The 20,764-nt window shown below is 43.9% G+C and overlaps 2 protein-coding genes across 14 annotated transcripts in view; both read right to left on the bottom strand.

Annotated features, from left to right (window-relative positions):
• The window catches only part of LPIN1 (lipin 1), an 88,179-nt gene extending 73,983 nt beyond the window's left edge, over positions 1-14,196 (bottom strand). For 2 of the 4 annotated variants that reach the window (XM_075497924.1, XM_075497921.1), the window contains exons 1-2: positions 14,125-14,196; positions 10,980-13,018 (exon numbers count right to left, since the gene is read on the bottom strand). In XM_075497924.1, the coding sequence (XP_075354039.1) occupies positions 10,980-11,069 (90 nt within the window). In that variant the 5' untranslated portion in view covers positions 11,070-13,018; positions 14,125-14,196. The remainder of the gene's footprint in view (positions 1-10,979; positions 13,019-14,124) is intronic. The other 2 variants (XM_075497922.1, XM_075497923.1) reach the window with 2 other exon arrangements.
• Positions 14,197-17,915: 3,719 nt separating this feature from the next.
• GREB1 (growth regulating estrogen receptor binding 1) overlaps positions 17,916-20,764 on the bottom strand; it is a 102,732-nt gene continuing 99,883 nt past the window's right edge. For 9 of the 10 annotated variants that reach the window (XM_075497933.1, XM_075497935.1, XM_075497937.1 and 6 more), the window contains one exon: positions 17,916-20,025. In XM_075497933.1, the coding sequence (XP_075354048.1) occupies positions 19,862-20,025 (164 nt within the window). In that variant the 3' untranslated portion in view covers positions 17,916-19,861. The remainder of the gene's footprint in view (positions 20,026-20,764) is intronic. The other variant, XM_075497942.1, reaches the window with a different exon arrangement.

A 20,764-nucleotide genomic window follows, 5' to 3' on the forward strand; every position in this document is an offset into this window, starting at 1 on the left:
CATAATCCCCTTTTAACAGATGGACCAACTGAGAAAGTTGCAGTGGATTATTGAAACTCATCCAGCAGCACAAGGGCAAATAGCTTCGTCATCCTGTCTTGGGCCAGCGCTGCACTGATTAGGTCAAGAGCCACAGTTTATTTCTCAATCTTAGCTGAGAGCCAAGTCTTACTTGACTTACATTCAAGTTTTGGCCTCTCTTGCACACACAACGTAAAATTTCCAGGGGAAGGGATTTATGAGTACCGAAACATTTTTACCAAAGGTCATGTCTGTATTGCTTTAAATTACCTCAATTGCAATGACTGTTCCGTTTCCACTGACCTTCCAAAAAATGCCAGGACTCAGACAGTGAATCTAATTTCACTAAGGATATAAAGACGAAGGACATTTAAATACCTATGGGAAACTCTTCTTCAAGCTTAATCTGTTTTATTTTAAATTAGGCTAATACAAATTAAGGAAACTGTTGTTTTTCAAGAGAGTTTTCATACAAATATTTCTTGCAATTTATTTATTTATTAAAGAGTATATTTCGATTGAATATCCTAAGTGTCCCTCTGCAGGAAAGCCTCCCTGCAGATGCCTTTGACTCATAAAAACCTCTAAGCAAAAGCTTGCAGACTGGAGGTGCTCAGACATTTATGATGAAAGGAGATCCCTGAACTCTAGAGATTTCTCAGAGATATTTACTGGGACAGAGATCCCACAAAGCCCCGACTTACACCTCTGCCTCATGTTTCTCTGCCTTCAAGCATCCAAGAAACCCATGGGATTCTAAAATACTTAGGAAAAGATAGGGCAATCCATCATGATTTCCAGATTTTTAAAGAAAATTAATGATTTTATTAGTAAAGCTATGCAGAACTCCTAATTGCTTGTGTAAGTAAAAATTAACCTTGAGATGCTTGATGATATATTATTTGCTTTTTAAAAGGTCACCTCCATCCTGTAGCAGATTGCTATATGGAGGATGTTAGCATCAAAGCTGTACTACGTGCAGATGGTGAGCAAAGAGAATGGTGCATTTTGCCCCAACATAATGCAGAATAAACCACCCCTAAGGTGTAAAACACTGATGTAAAGGTAAATAAGTGAAAAACTTTCATACTGGTTAGCAGATATACAAAATATCTGGAGGTAAGGATACATCCAGATTAACTGACTTTTTTTTTTTTTTTTTTAAAGGATACATGCAATCTAATTGACCATGCTTGCTGCAGGCTGTTAATTATCACATTGCCTCATTTCTAACAAAAGGAAGATAAATACTAGGCATCAGCCATAAATAATGTGTGTGACCACTGGAGGTCACTTTTGGTTTAGAAATCTCCTGCTTTCAAGGCCTTTTGGCAGCAATACAACTGCAAAAGCAGAAAGGAGCACAACTGGTGTCTGCAACTTGTTCGTGAAAATTCATTGGAAAATATTTATTTCATTTTAGGATATTTTGTGGCCCAGAAGGGCTTCAGGGAATTATAGCAAATTATCTTTATGAAACAGCTACTCTCACTAAATTTTTTCCATATTACAGAATTTTGCAATGTAGCTATTTTGGCCTGAAAGACAATAACATTAATAAATCAATTAATTGAAACACCAGCTATAGGACTGGGTTAGAATGAAAAAGAACATATTTTTTTGCATCTGTGGCTATGCAGACACGTTACTGGCTCTGTACTTAAAATAAGAAAATGTTAAAACTATTCACCTGATCCGTGGATCAAATATCTACCACTTAGCTCAAAGGCTTCATGTTTCAGGCTTTTGCCACTGAAGAAGTAAAGAAGGAGCAAAGAGAAGTAGCGATATTCTGTTTACTGGATTAATTTGTAGATTAATCCTGCAAAAATCTTACTCCTCTGAGGGGGTCATCCTCAGATGATTCATACAATTGATTTCAGAGGCAGAGTGTGGCTGAATAAAAAAGGTTTTTTAGACCAGCCTCCATGTTCAGCCTCTTTCTTTTTGCAGTTTTTCTTGTTTGCTCAGGCTCTCATGAAAGGGGGCTGCTTCCTGGCCTCTCTTGCTTGGGAGCAGCCATGCAATCCCTTCATCCCTTGTATTCCCCGTCTCTGTTGGGCAGAGGACAATTTGCTCATCCATTATAGCAGTGCATTTCAGCAGCGATGCCACAAAACCAGCATTACTCCAAGAGCAGACCAAGGCTTTTGCGAAATTCAGAAGACAGAAGGGAATAAAGGAAGAGAGGGCAAGAGAATGTAGAAACCACATAAATCCCTCCATCAAGTATTTTCTTCTTGGCCTTTCAGAAGGAAGGATGGAGAATTTATTGTGAATGGGCATCTCTATTGCCTGGTAACAGTGCCTGTAATATAGTGCCTGCTGTGTTGGAGTAAATGATTGCTCTTTTGTGCTGTGGTCTGTGGTTTTGATGATGAACTTCCTGGGAGACTATAAAGATAAAAATCACAGCTTGCCACTTGTTGAAGATTTAAAGAGCTATAACTTCTAAGTGGTACTACTGAGGGATAAACAGGCTCTTGACTCCTGCCCCTGAGCACCATGGCAGTGCTGCAGAATTTTTCAAGACACTGAAACCTCATCTCCCCAGAGGCCTTATCAAAAATACATATTTTTAACATTTTTTACTTACTTCATTTTTTTACTTCGGTTGCCAAAATCTAAACAAAACTCACAGAATCACAGAATTGTATAGGTTGGAAAAGACCTTTAAGATCATCGAGTCCAACCATAAACCTAACACTACCAAGACCACCACTACACCATGTCCCTAAGCACCTCATCCAAACATCCTTTAAATACCTCCAGGGATGGCGACTCAACCACTTCCCTGGGCAGCCTGTTCCAATGCTTGATCACCCTTTCAGTGAAGAAAAATTTCCTAATATCCAGTCTAAACCTCCCCTGGCTCAACTTGAGGCCATTTCCTCTTGTCCTATCATTTGTTACCTGGGAGAAGAGACCGACCCCCACCTCTCTACAACCTCCTTTCAGGTAGTGGTAGAGAGCGATAAGGTCTCCCCTCAGCCTCCTTTTCTCCAGGCTAAACAACCCCAGCTCCCTCAGCCGCTCCTCAGAAGACTTGTTCTCCAGACCCTTCACCAGCTTCATTGCCCTTCTCTGGACACGCTCCAGCACCTCAATGTCCCTCTTGTAGTGAGGGGCCCAAAACTGAACACAGTATTCGAGGTGCGGCCTCACCAGTGCCGAGTACAGGGGCACGATCACTTCCCTAGTCCTGCTGGCCACGCTATTTTTGATGCAAGCCAGGATGCCATTGGCTTTCTTGGCCACCTGGGTACACTGCTGGCTCATATTCAGGCGGCTGTCAACCAACACCCCCAGGTCCTTTTCCCTTGGGCAGCTTTCCAGCCACTCTTCCCCAAGCCTGTAGCTCGTGCACGTGCGCTCAGCACATGTGCACAAAAACTCACGCGCATGCACACAGAATTCCTTCCCACGAGGGGAGTGTCAGGCCCCTATAGGACACAATGCAAAGAGGCTCTGCAAAGCTGACTGGAGACTCTCCTTTGCTGTCAGCTTTGCAGGGAAACCATCCCAATACAGCAACAATGGGAAGTGGCGCAGGTGTACAGAGAGCTCAGGGCTGGCGATGAAGGTGCAACGGAAGGTACCAGCTTCAGTTGGAACAATACAGACCATAGGTTAAATGAGAAATGGTTTCAGGAACTTCTTTTTCCTTCTGCACTCACATATATGACATTATACTGGTAATCTCTCAGAAAAATGGTGGCTGATTTTCCTGTAAGGGTGGCTACTGTTACCACAAGACAGAAAATTAATTCTGAGGATGGTCTCAGGGTCACTTTCCCTCCTCATTTCATGAACTGCAATCCCAGGTGGGACGTGCCTCATTTCTAATACATGGTGCATTTAAACTGGGAGCGTGGGGGCTTGAGCTGTAACAGGGCAACGTGCCCTGTCAGGATGGGCATACACAAGGCTTTGCGGTAAAATGTGCCCTTCTCTTCTCTCTGCTCCTTTACTCCACAGGCAAGCACAGCTTTGCTTACTGCTCCCACGCTCACTTCCACGTCCATCTCTAGCGCTCGACATATGCTGCTCCGTTTGCAATTTCTTAATTATTTCTAGCTCTGTAAAAGCAATGAGATCCACAAGACCATTTACTTCCATTTCCTTAACACCACCCCCATATGTATAATTTCAAGCAAAGTAGAAGACAGTTCTGCATTTCCTGACCCATTTTGCCATGAATGCTCTTCTCCAATGATCTCCCCAGCTTGTGCCCATTAAAACCAGAGGACGCACATTCTGGGGTGCCAACACGATGGTCCCTTTTCGTGCTCACCCCGTTACGGCACCCGTGGCCTCGTGGTTCCCTGGGTGACAGTGGTGGGAAACTCTCAGCTGACGACAGCCCAGCCCTTATCTGCTCGTTGATTTGGAGTAGAAGCTCTCTGGGAGCCTGCAGTGTAAGCACCAGACTTCTGCTGCTTTTCAGGAAGCTTTCTCTTATCTCCCAGAGACAGGGGACTTTAAATGGAAAAAAGTTTTAACCTTTCCCATGACTGGTAAGAGCTTGATAAATTTTTAAATGCAAACATCTGAAAGTGGGTAGCAGGAAACAAATATGTATCACTGCTTTCAAAAATCTCAGATTTTAAGGCAGCCCTGGTTCTTGGAGATGTTTGTGCTTTCTGCCTGTTTGGACTGGGTTTTTCTTATGTGCTCCACTTTTAGGAGGGTTTTGCACTTGCAGCCCAGATCTCAGTGTAGGTTTTGCTTAGCCGCTCGGTCAGGGCTGCTGAAGCTCATGCCTGGGCTGACCAGTCCTTAGGCCATGGCCTTGACGTGGTGCAAACTCCTGCTCCAGGTGAGATTCAGCTGTCACAGACCACTGCAAGGAGCAGGAGAGTCAGAAACAGAGAGGTTAACACTCCGTTGGCATTTATGGCAGCATAAGATAAATAAGTGTTACTAAAGCATTACTCATCATGCAAAGAAAGGTTATCATGCAAAGGCAGTGTAGGCGACAGGAACTGGGGGCGAAGCAGCTGACAGCCTTGATACTATTTGCCTACCACTTATTGCCCTCACAGCCTTTCGTCCCTATGGACCAAGCTGAACTTTCAAATCTATATTAAGACAGAGCAGGCTCTCTGAGACATGATCTCCAGATACAGAAGGATTGCTGACCTCCAGCAATCTGCTGTAAATAACATGCAAAAGGACTCGGTCTCCAGTCAGCTCCTCAGAGAGGTGCCCTGGGAGCTCCGGGGTGAACCACAGGGAAGGGCCCGGGTTCAATTTACTGTTTGTTTTTCAGTAGGCGGGAAGGCAGCACACGTGCTTGATGCTGAAGGAAAGCAGATCTGCGGTGAATACCTTGGAGACTTATTTACCCTTGAAAAAATACATCCTCCAGTTGCCGAACTGTCAGCCCTCCGAAATGGGAGCAAGGGGCTGCAAGCGGGCAGCACCTGCTCCCCGGGCTGCAGCTGCTGAGCTGCCGGGCACGGCGGGGTAAGGCCACCGTGGGAGAAAGAAGCTCCTGCCTTTGAAAAGCCTGAGGTCTGCTCAGCAGGTGGCTGCAAAAAGGCCCACCAAAATAAAACAGAACAAGAGCCCACACGGTGGACCCTGTGCATAGGGCAGTAGTTGAATCCTTGCTGAAGTGGTACAGATCAGCCGCAGGGCAGAAAGGCGGGGGGAATCAGCCCCCGTGTGAGAGATCCTTCGCTGGGGAAGGTCCATGGCATGGGGCAGTCCCAGAGCCCAGACCACTGCCGTCTGCGGGGACAGCTGGCAGCAGTCCTGCGGTCAGAGCAGCTGGGGACATCCTTGCTGTAAAGGGCAGGAGACTCGAGGTGACCGCAGCCACCGAGTAAATGGGCTCTGATCTCCAGCTGGTCTGAGCCGGCACGGCATCGGTGCGGTGAGAGCAGCCTCTGGCCCTACCCCCGCTCTCTCCGATTTACGCGGGATAACAGTTTTCTTGCAGTAAAACTCTCACAGTGAGAGACACACAGATGTTTTTAGCTTTCCAAAGAAAATGATGCTAATTAAATTGTTACCCCTACTGGAATCTGGTAAATCCAGGACTGCCTGCAGCCCTGGAGAAATGACAGTGTTTTATCAATGACCCAGTGGTTTGGCCTGGGACTGGGCAGAGACTGATAGAAACTTGCCCTTGAGAAGCCAACCAGTCCCTCTCCCGTGGCAGCATCAACTGCAGCGGTAGCACTGGCAGCAGATGGCAACTTAATTGCAGCAAGGCTTTGCATTTCTAGAAGGCTTCTCCCGGAGGATCTCAAAATACAATATAACCTTCAAGTTAAATTAACCTAAAAAAGTTCCGGGGAGGAGGGAAATGAAGGTTACAGTTTCCAAGTGTGCCCATTTACTTTGGGTACCCGCTACAAGCAGCTCGGGGGATTTTCACAGATGCTCAGCCCTCGCAGTTCAGGTGAAATTTGTAGAAATTCCTCTGAACATGAAGGTCTGCAGCCAGGATCTCAGAGCAGAGCCACCTACAATAAGTGGAAACACCGGAAAATAAAACCTGAATTTTGCCTAGGGCAGTGTGGGAAGTTTGTATTTTATTCAGGAATTTGCACAGATCTCCTTGTGTCTGCTATGCTTTGACAGGCCCAGTCCTGCTCTAAAATTTGGTGATAACGAGGGGGGGGTGAATACTTTCAATGTCCCTTCTAGATATTTCTGTAATTGAATGTGAACAGCATTGACAGCACCTGTTAGCTAAGCTACACAGCCCACAGTATTTTCTTAGTTATCAAGTAAAAAAAAAATCTTTATGGGGCCAAATTGAAAGAAATGCCACCATGTGGAGAGCTTGGAGATGTTTTAATAATATTCTCTTTTCTCCAATGTGGTTTTTTTTGCTAAATATGTTACTGGTTTTCAATGCCCACCCACCACAAAGTGTAACTCAGAAAACCACCCCACGGTTCAGCTGCTGGGGCTGCTAGGGGGGACACAGCAGGAAGGCGGCAATGCCCAGGGATGCCGGGGGGCAAGGCAGGCCAGGCACCGTGTCTCCATCCGAAATAGTCCTGTTGCCCTGCTGAATACTATTGCTCTTTGCCCCAGGCTGGACGAGCAGAAACGTTCTCCACACATAGCCCAGCAGTGGCCATTTTGGGCAATATTTGGTTGGAAGAGAAGCTCCACAGCCACCCTGGGACTCCTCCACTCCAGCTGGTGGCTCTCCCTGCAAAGCAGCAGCCGTACAGCCCACCGTACAGCAGCCGTACAGCCCACCGTACAGCAGCCGTACAGCCCGACGTGTCTCCCCCAGAGCAGCCTCACACCGTCCTTCACTGCCAAGACAGCTGCTGACCTGGAGCACAGGGATTTCAAGCACGTTCTTAAAAACAAAATAAATAACCCCCGACCGAACTTGCGAAACAATGAAAAAGCTGGAATCCAAACAAACTAATCACTGGAATAAAGGGCCTTCCTCCATGTCCCCACCACCCTCATCCCCATACATCACGCTTGTGCCCAGTTGCCAACAGCACGTGACACAAGCCCAGCTACCACCGCACGCCCCACGCCTGCCTGTCCCGGTCGCAAAATGGGAAGTCAGGTTTCCGTGCCCAGCACACAGCCGTCCCGACCACGGCACCGCTTCATGGCTGTTGTTATTTATGGCCTGGCTTGGCTTTGTGGTGTTGTGCGGGCAGAAGCCGTAGTGGCTCCACCACCTTGCTGGGTTGCCCCAGCAGAGCAGAGCAAACAGGGCAGCCCTCAACGCAGCAGCGTCTGACCCCTGGGACCGGGGGCGAGCGTGGTTTCAGGGAGGCACAGGTGAGCGCAGGAATGGTCCCTGCCCTCTCCAGCTCCCCCAGCCCATCTCGTTTGGTGAATATTCTCAGCTGTGGTTGCCAGTCCCGGTGCCAGCCCTATGCTAATGGTGAGGTTGGGACGAGTTCCGCACCAGTAACACATGGCCCAGCTTGTCAGACACTTGCAGACACCGTCACTGCCTGCAGGTTGGTAGTGTCTGTCACCGAGGGTTTGTCACCAGTGGGAAGAGGGGAGTGGGGAAGACCAGCCTTGTCAAAACACCGATGGCACAGCACTGCCACATTTGACTCCACCATCACAGCCAGAGCGTTCCCCCGAGGGGGACATGCTGTTTCCTGCCCCTTTTTCTGTACATCATGAACTTCTCAGCTCCTTGGCCGTCACCTGCTCCCACCTTTGCAGGGTGCAGTCTGGGGATATTGCCAGTACGGTGCTTTCAGGGGGCAGGGATGGACTGGGGAGGCTTTAGTCTGCCCTTCCCAAAGCTATCCAGAACTGTGAAATAAGCTCTCCCCAACATGAGAGAGCACTGTAGCATATAGCAGCCTCTCCTCAATTTAGATATGGGTTAAACTGGTGCAAGAACGGGCTAGAGGCATCTACCTTTGCATTATCCATACAAACTTGTGGCAATGCTCTATAACAATTGCAGAGGATTTATAATTATCTTACTTTCACAGGAGTTCTAGAAAGGCAAATACTTAAGGACAGCATAACCTAAATAGTCCAGCAGCAACCTGGGCTTCAGATCACACTGCTCCGGCAGAGTCCTCCCTTCCGAACGTTCCCATTTCCAGCAACACAGGTTAGTCACAATTTTCTATTGAAACTTCACATGCCATCACATTGCCAATGACTGGTCAAAAGTGGAAAAGAAACTGGACTGATTATGCAGGTTTTTAAGGTAATTTTTTCTTGCTGCTTAATTTGTGTAGTTACCATAAAGCTGTCTTCCTAAGTATCTTTCTGTTTCAAGCCTAAGGGCACTTGTGTTTAAATTCTAGTACCACCGTCCCCACCGTGTAATATCAGCTTCTCTCAGTGGTGCATAATTTATTTGTTATTTTTTCTTTATTCCTCCTCTGAAAAGGACAGAAGTGTACAACCTCATTCATATCCTTAGGGAAAGAAAATGTCAGTATGAAATCATATTTGTGTGGTCCTCTTGCAATGTGATGGTAAATCAGAGGAAGTGTTTTGAGGTCTAGATGCTTACAAAAACAAATGTTTGCTTCTGGAAGCATGTAGTTTTTTAATCACATGCTACATTTCAAAGCCTACGGCTCATATGTTTATTTATGCATACCTAGGGAATCTTTTTCTCGAAGAGCTCTCTATTATGAGCTTTTAGTATTCTCAAATATATGCATTCTGTCATCTTCTCCAAGGACCACCATTTTCTCTGTACTCTCCAACACACTGACATGCAGAAGCACTTCAGTAAATCTATGGAGGGAAATGGTCCTTCTTTTCTGAAGTCCCTAGCAGAAGCCCAGAGTTAGCAACTCCTAAAGGCCAATAGCAACAGTTTCAAATGATCTTTAGCACATCTATTTCTATCAGAAATCCAATATGCTTTATATGCTGAATAACACTGTTTATTTAACTTGTAATGAAACTTACACATTTGTTGCAGAACAGATTGTTCCATGGAGCAGTGGGATCTGCGATTTCCCTTGGCAATTTAAGAGACTTATATGTGAAGGAAATTCCCAGAAGGAAACTTAAGCTAAAGTATACATCATACAAATGCAACAGTCAAAATGTAGTGTAGCACATCTTAATTTTTAATAAAACTGATAGCCAGAAATACACTGATGTTTGACGTTTAAAAAAAGAAAAATCCTTGTCTTCTTTGTTTATACTCAGTTTGGTTATATTAAATGTAGTTTAGATGTTCCTCAGCACTCCAACCATCTGCTAACTATTCAGTACCTGTCTCTCCACACCCAGCCTCCGTTCTGCTCAGCCTGTAGGGAATTTTCAGTGGAAATAGAAAGTTTCCACATATGTTTAATTAAGAAATCAACATCTATAAACTATCTTCCTACCCATCAAAAATAGACATTCACCAACACACAGATACTGTTGCTCACCAGGAAACCTGTGTCCTGATAGCGAGAACAACTGGTATTCCTTTTCATCCTCCCTGCATGTTCCTCCAAAGATGAGACTACTTTAAATCCACATTCCTATCAACAGCTAAACCAATTTATTCTATGCCTTTTACCTTCAAAAAGCAATTGTCTCTGATAAATCCTTGGGTACCTGCAGGAAATATCAGTTCCATGCTTACACACATGTTTGTGCCTGACCACAAACACTTAGAAACCATTTCAAAGATTGACATTTCCAGAAAAATCATAGTTGTGTATGTCTATAAAAAAATACGGAAATTTAAGGTTATGAAATGAAACCATATATACTGATTTCAAGACATATAATTGTTTTTTAATGGCTTTAATGCTTTTTTTAAAGTAATTGAAAGCCTTGGTTGTACCCCCCCGTCTTTTCCTGAAACAGAGGATTCCCAGACCGTTCAGTAGGGCTGTTCCTATTTCCACTTGAAGCCCTTTCGAAGTGAATGCATCCTCTGTCTTTCCATCAGAAAACCGTACTGCCCCACATCCTCTCTAGCAGCATTAGGCATCAAGCCCAGATCTTAAAACACAGGACCATGCAACCACTGTTAGGGGACCGTCAGTGCAGATTGTCTTTCATTAAGGCAGCTTCTGTCTTACCAAAAAAATTATGGCAAGAGATTTCTGTATTTGTAACAGGGGTCTCACTGGCTCTTTTCTTAATGCAGACCTTCAGAGCAAACATTTACGCTATTGCTTACGTCATTTTCCCTCCATTATACCTAAAAGGTATCTTTCAACAGTGCTGCTTTACACAGCCAGTGAGACAGCAAAGCAAACAGTACAGAGTCAGCCAGGTTTTCTTGTAGCATCTGACGTACACAACAGAAGCAAAAGGAGGTTTTCCCCATTCAATTTTTTTTTAAATGCCCACAGGTAGAACTAGAACAGGCAATCTAACCGTTAATGAAACACAAACTTCAACAGGAGAGTAAAAAAGCTGATGATACTCAGTTCTATCTAGGTTCACACAGCACAGCTTGTTACTTTTTTCTAGAGCTTTAAGTGTTATTTATGCAACCTTAGGGCATAAGCTCTTACCCATGACCAAGGGGAGCCGGTAGGGATCTCTGGCTGGTCCTCCTCCTCAGACGACATCCTGAGCTGATCATTTTCCCCCATTCTTTGCATACGCTACTAAAACCACTCTTGGTTTCGGCCATATACAAAAATGCTGCCTTCCAGTTTTAGCTGTTGACAACAAAGCTCCAGAGAATATAATTTGCCAGCGATCATGTTTGCTTGCTAATTTTACCTGCTGAAGTTCTTGGAAGCACAGTCAGAGCAAGAAACCTGAGCTCAGGAAACCAGAGCACACTTTCGTTGCAACTGACTCCTCAAGTATCCTAATTAAGTCATAAGGTTCAGTGAAAAGTTTGAGCCTGACAAACACAAATTCACTTCCAAACAGTCAGTATCCTTACTTTTGTACGAGATTTTTATGGTCAGACAATTTGCTGAGTTATAAATTCTGTGAACAGAATATAACCAATTTTCCCTGCCCACATTTTATCACCATCATTAATCATATTTAGTACGGATTTTAATGGTTTAATTTCCTTTTCAAGACAGGTTCCTAATGTCAAAATCTTATCCACCATTCTGCACAGCCCCACAACTGCATAACCACAACTATATGGATGTGAAGGCAGCACAGCTTTTCTGTTCTTCTGTGCAATCAAGTTTGAAAGAAGGCCATTTTCTTTTCCATTTGTTCCTTTTGGTCTTCTGTGGGGTCTTTGGTTTCTGTTGGGTTCAGTACCAGAATGTAGAATCCAATTATTATAGACCTCACCCTATGTAACTTCAGACAAACTTGCCCTGATACCTGAGACTTCTGGTTCTGTGACTGCCGAGTCCAGCATCTTGAAATCGCTTCTGGCAGCTGACAGGAATGGCAGTTTTGTCTCCAAGATCAGGCCTAGGGAAGGCTTCATGCCTGAACTGACCACTAATTCACAGCTATGATATGCTTTCAAATTCACAACCTTTATCTTGAATTTTAGGATTTATTATTCCTCTGCTTATAAGGCATCTGGTTGCATAAAATTGGCAGCTGGTGAAATAATATTGCTGTCAAAAAACCTGAACCCTTCCGATCCATCTCTGACTTTGGGCAAAGGCTTCTAAATCTTTCCACTGAGTTATGTAACAAAATGGCTATTTATAGCACACCATTGCAGGAGCGTCCTAGCGTTAGCTATGAGCTGATAATGACTATCAAATGAACCAATATGCCCAAATATGTTTGATATTTAACCTTAAGCTATATGCAAATTCAGTAAGTAGGAAAACAATTAAGTGATGGAAAACAAAAACTTTGGAAATACAGCATTGAGTAGAGAAATAGCCTGTTGCCAGTGCGTGGTCTCTCATCACTGTGAGTGTCACTAAGCTGGCCAGCACGTAAAGACAGAGAGGACTAAAAAGTGACAGCCTTCTCTGATAGCTGGCAGCCCACCAGGCATTGTCAGCTTGAGAATTAGAGTATCACAGTCACACAGGCTTTGTGTTTGTGTTTGACAGTGTGTTTTCAACAGCAACATCAGCATCAGCTGTGCTTGCCGCCGTCATCCTCCTTAACCCAAACTACGACATGCAGGGCTTTTTAAAGTCTGAAACAGTTTCCTAAAACAATTTATTCTGGGGTGTCAAGAAGAGCTGTGACATCCCAGCTGAGAGGGAAGCTCACTGCTGCATGGAGTTGCCTTTAAGCTTTAGGAGTATTGGGAACAAGGTGTTACTCCTGTGCGTCAACCAAAACTAACCCAGCTGCCAAACTGCTGCAAATGTCTGACATGGCAAAGGAAATGTCACTTTGCATCACAGGACAGGCATCAGGTGCAAGCAACACACGCATGGCTCACTCCAGTCACTCACTGGGCCTATGAGAGTCCGCTGGGCTGCCCTCAGCATCCCTCCTGTGCTGGCACGCAGCCTCGTGCTGCTGTCTCTGACCTGCTCCTGCCCCTGAAACTCTGCCACTCTGGCCCACTGGTGCCAGTCCCCGTGATGGACGTCCCTCCTGATGGGTGACTTAGGATCACAGGACATTGGCTTGGAAGACATCTGGACGAGACCTAATTGTCAGAAAAATTCATACTTACTTAGACTCTTTCACGTTTCACATTAGAAACTCAGAATCTGAAGTGGCCCAATAGCCAAGTCGCTCTCAAGTTGTAAGCTACCACTTCCAAGAGAAAACAGCACAGCGCTTAAGTTACCAAGATGCTCAAGTTACTCGTTTCTGTTGTACACCAAATGTTAAGACTGTAAGCCCAGAAACCCATTTATTAACTATCTGACAGATCACATTTGCTTTCTGAAACAATTTCAGGGAAGGAAATTCAATACAATTCTTCTCATTTCAGCTAAACAGGGAAATGCCACACCTAATGAATTTCAATGGCATTCCTGCTTCTGCTGAAAGGTCTATTCACTAAACTTAAAACATAGGAACCACTGTTTATTGAAGTAATTTTCCACTGTCCCACCCCTTTCTTCTGTTAAATTTGCTTTCAAGCTGTGATGGAGAAGTATAACAATCTATCAGAAATACTGTTTAAATCATTGGAATATGTTGCGTAATGTTTATTTATAAAATTCTTCAAGAAGTGGCTGTGCATCTTTCCTGGCACACTGTATTTCTGAAGCCTTTGTCATATTCTGCACCGTCCAACGTCAGGACCTTTCTGCTTTCACCAGGAAGCACTAACAAGTACGAGCATTTCTTCTGTGCAACATGTATGAACCCAACGACTGCTGTTCCTAGATCAATGCATCTGGTAGTCTGGTATCCTGTGTCCAAGGGTGACCATCACCAAACACTTCTGATCAAGATATCCAGAAATGGGATGCTAACCAGATGTAAGAATAACTTTCTCCATAATTTTCATAAGTTAGGACAGTGGTTCCCAGCCTTCTCCCGAGGTTGCCATTCCCACCACCTGCTCCCCTCCCACCTCCTCTGCTGCCATGCCCACACAGCCAGGCCACTGTCTCTTTGCCTCCGTCCCAGTGCTCCCCCATGACCCCAGCAGCTGCTTTTCCCTCACTCCCTTCCCATTTCCCCACTCTCAGGACTTCAGGACTTTGCTGCTACTTCCCCGGTTGGTGTTTTCAACCAAAGACACACGTGGAACACGGGGGCTGAGACAAAATTCACAGGCGATATTCTTGGACTCACAGTTCACATAAGCTTCATAAGCTTTTTGGACTCCTGCTCAGCTCATAGTCTCTGTGAGATCCTGCAGCAATAAGTTTCGCTGGATAATTATGCAATGTAAACAGAAATCTTGATGTCAGTTTTAAACGTTGCCTAATGATTTCACTGCGTGATGCCACAGGGTAAACAGGAGCCAACTTCTTTTTATAAACGGCGTTTGTAAGTGCTGTATCATGAGAAGGAAAAAAACATTTGTAATCATCCCAGAACATTTAAATATAGTAATATTAGCTCATGGTAACCTTCGTGTGAACTTTATTTTGCTGAACTGATAAGATTATGTCATCTTATTTTTAACAGAATAATTGTTCAACTTCAATATTAATTTAAGATATTTTTAAATACAATCACAATTCTACTGTACTGGGACAGCGTCACTCACCTAAACTAGTTTAACTTTCTCCAGCCTTTTCACATTACTGAAGTTGCCGTGGACAAAGCATATGGAACTGCTCTTCTCTATTTTCTTTCTGTAAAGGCTTTTGTCTCATAAACACCCATGGCAATTTATAGCACCTCGGTACCTGAAATAGGGCTATATTAAGAAAGGAAGAATAAAATCTACTTTACACAGCTGCTGAGTTGTAACTCTGTTGTTTTGCATCTCCTGCAGAGGTAAGATTCAACATGCTGCATGTTCAGCCCAAACATGAGCCTAGTGGGGGATTGCAGACTGGTACGCAGCGCTGCCAGCCTGCCCCAACACCGGTGCCGTCTTGTCTGGGGCAGATCTATGAGATTTATGGCTGATAAATCAACAGTGTTTACAAGAATAATTTGAGTTCAAGTAGGAATCACACCATCACCAAAAAACAGGTTCTGTGTGTTTGCAAAAGCATATTCTGCGTAGGTATCATATGATGCAGAATTAATCCAGTGGTTACTGCAATACCCTGTGAGCCAATAACTGTTCTCCAAACTGTTACTGGTCCCTATAGGTAGTAACAAGTAAAAACTCACTTTCCTATCAATCCTGTTGTCTCTAAGTATAAAGAAAATTGTTAAGTTGCTGTTAACAGTGCCACTTAACATTTTCTATAGCACCTCAGCACACACTGCCAGAATAATACTCCTTAGTATGTTCAGAGTTTAAGTGCATAATCAACACATTGGTCATGTAACAAGTGTGAAGAAATTTCTTTCTGTTTCTTTTACTCCGTAAATCTAAATCAAACATTTCAATTTTCTTGAGGATTTTAATCAAAACTACATTTACATATAAAGCAGCTTTATGAAGCCTTTCTTAAAATCATGGCAGTCGACTCCAGACATCTTTTTCTCACTGAGCAAAAGTCTCGCTGTTATATCCGACAACCCATCACTCCCTTTCCAAAAAATATGTCGGCAATGGGCAATGCCAGCAGTTGGACTATTGCCTCAAAACTCCCAGAATTGTGTCCCCCACAATCATCAATGGTTATTTTGGGGGCTGTCAAAAACAGGACTGGAAATGTTATAAAAGCATTTGCAAATGACCAGAACCACTGAGTATTCTTCAGGTGAAGACTGGAGCAGGGATAAGGGGTAGAAGACAGTCAACAGGATGAGGATGTATGGGACTAGTTTTACACTTCATCAAAGAGCTGTGTCCTTAAGGAAGTAGGAAAAAGGAAGGAACATGGATCTTATTTCACACCAGCATAGCCACCGTATTTCAGTGACAGCTGATTAAATATTAAGGCTGGCTGCCGAGGGGTGGGGGACGATGTGTGAGCAGAGGACTCTGGTGGGAGAATGGAAAGGCAGGGTGGCGGATTGTGCGTGGTGCGGTGAAAGGCTGCGTCGTGGGTGTGTGGGTGCCGGCCAGCGTGCGGGACTGTGCTGTCTGGGTGAGCAGCGCGTGGCAGATGGATGCAAGCAGAGGTTGGTCTTTAAGATAATTCCAATGCGTTACCACTTTGAGAAACAGCTCTGGCACGGTCATTTCTGCTACAGACACCGTGGCAGTGGCTGGGCAACAGACCCCAGGAAGGAGTGATGTTTTGTGATCCCCTGCCAAGCCCTACCGCCAGCCCAGCCCAGCCCAGCCCAGCCCAGCCCAGCAGTCTGTGGCAGGTGGCCAGGACCTGTTGAGCTGGGTGCTCACACCGCTCACCTGAATTTCCCCTGCTGTGGAAATCCTGATTCTTTTGCACTGCACACAGCCCCTGCCCAGCGTCCTTGTGCCCCAGCAAACACTTCCTACCGCAGCCAGAAGCCCGACTTGCTCCCCAGCTTCTTCCATGCTGCTGCCTCCATTCATAGCCCCCACTTCCCTTGCTCTCCATTTTCCACCCTGTAAACCTCTCCCCTGACCCTTCCTTTGGGTTGTTTGTCTATTCCTTGTTCCTCTTTCTTTTTGTGCGAGTGACACATTTCACCACAGTGCCACAGATACAGCCTTTGAAAAGCAGCCCCCTCTCAAGCAATATTTCGCAGCTGCTTTCAGATGCAGAGTGGGAGCCGAGATCTGTACATTCCCTGTCACAACGGGAGGCACTTGCTAGGGAAGGATGAAACCCCGTACATCCTCTAGTGTTCAAATCATCTGTAATGCCCAGATCATTAGATACCAGGCATTAGTGATTAAGTGCTTGTGAAGAGTGCTTTGATAGTGGAGAGAGGATGGCAAGAAGGAAAATAATGTCACCTTCCCAGTAACCTTCTCTATATTTGGATGCTGTCTTTTGCAGAAGCTGAATCATAAAATACTTCACTCTCTGACACCAAATATAGAACATGCTAACAATACTATCTGCAGGTGATAATAGTGGATGACTAAACCAGCAAGCATGGAAGGCAGTAGAGAAGAAGGTAGAAGCTGTAAAAAGACTGTAAAAGCATGCAGGCAATGCCTTTTATTTTGGTTGCTACTACGTTATCAAGTCAATCCATGTGATGGAGAATTCTACCTTCTTGCCACATTCAAAGTCAGAAAGGAAAGACTTAAAGATCTGTGTACATAATGGGCACGGGCCAAGTTTTCTTGCAAAGATCACTGGGACTGAAAGCCAGTAATTCCCTCCCACAAAAGGCAAGACAAGAGAAGGGTGGAGCTGGGACCTGGGTTCCCAGCCCAGCACATGCACCTATGGTAAACAACTACAGCGCAAAGAAGTTGCAGCAGAGGATGCCAGTCCCACCCAAACAGATTTGCTTTTGTTTATCATTATTATTTATTTGTATTACTGCATCACCTCAGAGTCCTAGTTGGACGTGAATCCTACGTTGTCCCTCTCCCTGAAAACTTACAGTCTAAGGGAGCTTAGCTTGTAAACTAGGTCAGGGATGAAGAAACTTTTGGATGGAGCTCTGGAGAGCGGCTTTCCCTGACTGATCTACCATTACTATTTGGCATCTTGTGAACAAAATGCCGTATTTTTCTACCATGTTTGGTACATAGCTGGTCATAGATGAGAAGTGACTGCATTTTGGTCACACAGTAAGTGCTTATCTGGTCTTGTAGCAGGATGTGCTCTATCAGACAATGGGCTGTGCAAGCAAGTTTCACCATATACGATTGCTTATGTATGTACTCCATGATGGAGAATGATTGCACTTGGTCATGCGATAGACATACGTCTGGTGAGGCCAGGTCCTGTGACCCCTATCCTCTAGACAGGATACAGTAGGTAGGTAACTCATGGAGCAAAAGGTTAATGGTGAAGCAACACTCAAGAATATGATGGTTTCAGCCCACTAGCGGCTGCATTTTGTCAAAGTTTTGAACACTTTGTGGCAAAAGAGGATGTTAAGAAATTATGTGATTTATTTTTATGTGTTTATTATTGTATACCTTAAGCGTTTTTTCAGTTTCTTGGAGAAAATGGGTGTCTAAAGACTTGCAAAGCAAATCTCAGGTCAAAAACACAGGGAAAGTTTACAGACACTTGGTGTAAGTTGTTTAAGGATTTGGTTACCAGAAAGGAGATTTCAACTCACCATCTTTAGTTCTGAGTTCTTGTAAAAACTCTTACACCTTTAAGGCTGCATTACTCTTTAGGCCATTAAGCAGTACTGTATTTTCTCTTGATCAGTTCAGAGCATTCCTTAATTATATCAGCTCCTTTCAGCCAACCATTTTTTTTCCCTACAAAAGCATACTTGATGGTCCTGTACATCACCAAGACAGATGTCCATGCAGCATGAACTTTATTTATAAAGGATTGATTAGACATGAATGTCACACTTCTTTAAAAAGGTTTAAATTAACTAATCAACTGGTGAAAACAGAACAAGTAATACTATTTACATAGGACAATGCCTGCCTTTCTTCCCAAAACTTCAACAAAGTGAATTCTCACTCTGAAACAAGGACAATGAAATATAGAAACACACTGATTTCTAGCAGTTATCTTGTAAATAGCCATCTAAGTCTCTCAAACTTACAGAACTTACCTTTTCCCTGTAAATGAACTTAAATTAGCTCTTTGGCACAGCCATACTGATGTCTGCATTTCAAGGCCAGTAGTCTAGTGGACTCAGCCACCTAATGGCATTTCATCAGTATAAAATCAATGATCCTTCCATTGGTGTATCCAGCATGAAAGGACTGCCCAAATATTAGATGCCTTCTGACAATGTCTATACTCATCCTTCCTGCACCTCGACTGAGTGAAGTTAACACTGATTCTTTAAAGACAAACATGAAGTTTGCAACTCAGAGAATATTTCCACAAACCTAGACAAAGACCGTGATCACTGACTTCACATTTAGAGCGTACAAAATGACGCCTGGTGCCATTCTAGAACATGTTTTTAGATTTCCACCTGAATTCCTCAGAGATGTAGTCTCCATTTTCTCACTCTTTTGAAGCACCTTGGCAAGAAAATATCCCCAGAAAGTGTATTGGGAGTGTTTCAGAACCATCTCATCTGCTGTCTTGAGTGCACTGGGCCCACCATGAAGTCTGTAGACAGTGCAACAATTTAATCAGAAACCAGGAAACGCCACTGTTCTAGACGTAATAAGTCACTTGCAGGTCAGTCTCTCCATTTGGTCTCTGCAGTTACTCAAGGTAATTTCAGTTTCAGGTTTAAATGTTCAGATCTCATTTTAAAATCTACTTTCTTGAGTCTCTTCCTTATGCTAATAAAACCAGACATATAATAATGCTTCTATCCCAAGAGTCCTGTATAGTAAAACTATCCAGTGTGGCACCTGTTCCAAAAATTAAGGCTCCAACTGAGTTCCCACTATTTAAGAAATATACTTTACAAATCTTCATATAAAAAGCCTACCTGGATCAATCAGTAGCAGTATACTACAAAACTGTAACAACGCCTGTAACCTTGTGCCAACTGTTAGATAAATAAGACTTGTAAAACAAAATCTGCTCCTAAATTTACATTTTCTATTTCTGGAATGTACAAAAAGTTTTCTAAAACTCTTGCTTATGAACTTGCATGTGGTCTTTTTTGTCACAGAAGAAGTGCACTCATTGACCTCCCTTCTGATCCAAAATGATTTCCGCCATGCAGAGTAGTAAGTTTCTGCATCTCTCCCAGGAATTAGGAACAACTTCCATCAGACAATTAAATTAGAAAAGTCACTTCAATATTTGGAAATATGAGTGTAAATTGTCTGATTAGATATCATTCTAATAAACAATGGAAAACAGTCCTGTTTCTGTTCAGAAAGCAGAGCCTCTCAAAAGTCATTTCATGACATGGTAGCAATTAGTCTCCTGTATCATTCAGGAAATGTGTCTCTTTTCAATTAAATATGCCGTCCAGTCAGGAAGAAAAGTGGTCTGTCCTCTTTTGCATTGGCAGTCTGGAATTCATCCCGCAGTCGGAACTGCCATTCATCTTCCAGCTCTAGCCGGACAACAGTCTGGCGAAGAGAATTGCGATCTTGACAAATCACACACAGGGTGGCACCTAAGCAAACAGTAACAAAGAAACCCACGTGAGCATCCCCTTTGTTCTCATGTCACCCAGCTCCCAACACCCCTTCGCATGTAGAACTCCACCACTTTCACAACAGGAGTTACAAATGAGCTTGGGGGAAAATTAAGGCACTCATGTAGGACTGAGGAGAGCTATGTTGAGCTCCCTATTTATCAAGATCTTCTTGTGTAACTTGAGGTACCTAGTACTCATCTAGTAAACAGGACTAACAATACTTTCCCTACTCTTTAGGGTAAGGAAGGGTAAAACTGTCAGGTCTAAGGAGGTGGTGATGGGTCCTGGCAGAAAACAAGATAAAGCCCTGCATCCATTTCTGTTCTAGCCCTACTGATCATTACCTTTTTGAGTGAAACCCTCACTCAGCAAAACACTTACACCACAAGTCAATCACCATGACGGCTGACTAAGCTCTTTGTGCTTTGCTGACCAGAAATGGTCTAAACACGTCCTTAAGACTAATCACAAACGTTAGCGCTTTTCAGATCAGTAAGCTAATGTGCTGGCAAAGAAGAATCTGGTCTGTATGGCTACGGACACAGGCAAATCCAGAATGCCAAAGTAAGAAATAGCATATTTTAGTAAACAATATCAACTGTCTTGACTGGCATGCTGATATCATTTTAACTTGCATGCATGATTTCCTGGCTTCTGAGAAAAGTGCTCAATTAAGAGGAAATAATTACCTCACCAGCATCCAATAACCTGAATA

Source organism: Mycteria americana, chromosome 3, assembly GCF_035582795.1.
Source record: "Mycteria americana isolate JAX WOST 10 ecotype Jacksonville Zoo and Gardens chromosome 3, USCA_MyAme_1.0, whole genome shotgun sequence".
NCBI classification, from domain to species: Eukaryota; Metazoa; Chordata; class Aves; order Ciconiiformes; family Ciconiidae; genus Mycteria; species Mycteria americana.